At 40.4% G+C, this 2,931-nt stretch overlaps 1 protein-coding gene across 1 annotated transcript in view; it reads left to right on the top strand.

Moving 5' to 3' along the window:
• Positions 1-367: 367 nt before the first annotated feature.
• The window catches only part of LOC134392921 (MAX gene-associated protein-like), a 58,911-nt gene continuing 56,347 nt past the window's right edge, over positions 368-2,931 (top strand). The window contains exon 1 of the mRNA XM_063117682.1: positions 368-1,489. Within this exon, the coding sequence (XP_062973752.1) occupies positions 372-1,489 (1,118 nt within the window). The 5' untranslated portion in view covers positions 368-371. The remainder of the gene's footprint in view (positions 1,490-2,931) is intronic.

Genomic DNA, 2,931 nt, shown 5'->3' with positions numbered 1-2,931 from the left:
TGCCACAGCCCATCCCAAAGACTTACTACTGTGAACCAGCAGCAAGAAGTCATTGGGATTTTGTCAAGATTGATCTAATTCTAGGATTGAGGCCATAACATGTATTTAGGTTTTGATTTCCTTCTTTTAGAACGTTAAATATTTTATGTATATGAATATATTTTGTAGTTGCTAAGTGTATATATTTTAGCTATGTTATTGGTGAAGCTAATGAAAACAATGTATTGTGATAGTACATATAATGAATACCCTACTCAGATATGTTCTGAGGAAATCCTTTATAATGCAAACTGTATTGCCTACGAATATGAATTTATTTGAATTTTTGTTATATTTCATTGATTTCCCCCCCCCCCCCCAGGATGATAAGCATGAAGGAAAAACTGTCAGAACTGAGAAATATGGAGAATGTTGGAGAAATTTCAACAGTTCCCTTAATGGAGAAGCAACCAGTTATATTGGGGAACCAGAATGGTGGATCAGCATCAAGTCCAACTCCTGCTCTTTATGTCCTTGTGAAACAGAGCACTGGAAAAGCTGACCAAAGTGCATTGGTTGCAAACCGAGATGACAGTGGTCTTGCCAGCAGCGCAACAACACCAGTAAAACCTAAAGTAAAGACCTACCTTCCAGCTGATTGCACCTCAGGAAGCACTACTGTTACACTGGACAACAACAATATGTGGAATGAGTTCTACTATCGCAGCACAGAAATGATTCTGACTAAGCAGGGAAGACGGATGTTTCCGTATTGTCGATACTGGATAACAGGCCTAGAAGCCAACCTGAAGTATATCCTGGTCATGGATATTTCTCCTGTCGACAACTTTCGCTATAAATGGAATGGCCATAGTTGGGAGCCCAGTGGGAAAGCAGAGCCCCATGTGCTGGGAAGAGTATTCATTCACCCAGAGTCACCTTCTACGGGTCATTACTGGATGCACCATCCAGTGTCTTTCTACAAACTGAAACTTACTAATAACACTTTAGACCAGGAAGGGCATATCATTCTGCACTCTATGCACCGCTATCTACCTCGACTACACCTGGTGCCTGCTGACAAAGCCACAGAGGTTATCCAGCTGAACGGTCCTGATGTCCATACCTTCACTTTCCCACAGACAGAGTTCTTTGCTGTGACTGCCTATCAAAACATCCAAATCACACAACTCAAAATAGACTACAACCCTTTTGCTAAAGGGTTCAGGGATGATGGACTGAGCAGTAGACTTCAGCGTGATGTGAAGCAAAATGGTAGTTCAGAGCAGGAAGGAGGTAGTGTTACTAGTTCTCCCAGCAATCACAGACACTTCACCGAAGATGATACCTTGGATCCAGAACACACGGGTCTAGAGCCACCATTCAGTGTGATGTGTAACACAGATTTGGAGAGAGAATCACTCAGTCCATATCATGATTTCCTGGGCTTTATGGAGACAGATGTGCATGGGAGTGATGGTCCAATATTAAAGCATGAAGCATCTGAAAGGTAGGGTTTAATTTACTTTATTTTAAAGATAGAAATTGTCAGATATATTATTAGCTTATCAATACCATGGGTTGTATTCAGTGGTGTCATTCTGCTGATGGAAGTAGTTCCATCAGAGATTTCTCCTCCCCACTTCACACCTTCAAAATCTGCTCTGAAGGGCTGGGAAAGACTCTGAAGCAGATTCTCAGGTGGCAAGAGAGGGCTGGAGGAGGGAGGAAAGAGGGAGAATATCCAGTCACACTAATGGATTTCTGCTATCGTGAGGTTAGATTTAACCCCATGCTGGTTTCAAATAAATCTTTGCTGTAGCTGTTAAACTACAGTTAGGAAATGAATGCAATTTAAATCACGTTTCGTAGAATAAACCATATTGTATTACTTCCCATTCCCCCTTCCCTGAAAGCATTTAACGTCACTGTAGTGCCCATTTATTTTTATTTCCAGATATCTTTTGAAAATGTCTACATTTGGCATCCATTTTTATGTTAATCTGTGCATTCATTGGACAGGTTACATTTTAAAATGGAGAGAACATTTTATTGGGTTGTTGTTGTTGTTTTATTTGAGAACCCACATTCATAATCTTACTATGAGGACATTTTATAGAGAAATCCTCACAAGCCCACAAAGCACATATGGCCCTGATGACTTCTAGAGAACTTTATATAAGCTACTCGGCTGTTTGTAGGAAGAGCTCTGTGTGTATAATTTGGTAAATAGGTATGGGTTTTATAGATATTCCTGCAGAATACTTGACTTAAAACTATCCTTTGTCCTTTTAATGTACAAAATATTGACTAGATACGCAAAATTCTTTTTTCCAACTTGTTGAGAAAGGGACTTCCTAGTAAGTAAAGGATGAGGCTGGGATAATGTTCATCTTTTTGAAAGTTGTTTTCCTTTGCATATGAACCTGGGATAAAGTCTCACAGAACACAGTGAGTATTACTTCTGAGTAAACATGTTTAGGATTGTGCTGTAAAAGTCTATATGGTTTACAGTCTGACCACACTACCTTATGGCATCACTGTATCAAATGGAAAAGGCCAAAGTTGCTGGACATGCATTTATGCACTCTTCAGTGGCACCTAACATATTTTGAGCCAATAGCATTTGGAGTAAATGCTGACGTCCAAATTCAGGTAGCTCAAGTGGGGTTGGAAGCTGAACTCCCCAAATTCTCTTCATTGGGCAGCAAAATTGTGGAAACACTTTTCAAACCTTTAAACAGTAACAAGCAGCATTAGGTAAAACTCCCTTGTGTCATCAGCATAGCAGGAGTTTGCATTCCTAAGCTTTTCTTTCTTTGGCTGTGATCAGGAAGAAACTAGTTGAGCTTGGAGTTTTGGTTACAGAGGCTTCTCTTTCTGGGAATCGTCCCCATGAGGCCTAGCAGAAGCTGGGAGGTAGGGCACATCTTGTAATATGGGGAAGAGAAG

The sequence above is a fragment of the Elgaria multicarinata genome, chromosome 2 (genome assembly GCF_023053635.1).
Source record: "Elgaria multicarinata webbii isolate HBS135686 ecotype San Diego chromosome 2, rElgMul1.1.pri, whole genome shotgun sequence".
Lineage (NCBI taxonomy): Eukaryota > Metazoa > Chordata > Lepidosauria > Squamata > Anguidae > Elgaria > Elgaria multicarinata.
Note: the sequence above shows the minus strand (reverse complement) of the source record. Positions and strands in the feature narration are given on the sequence as shown.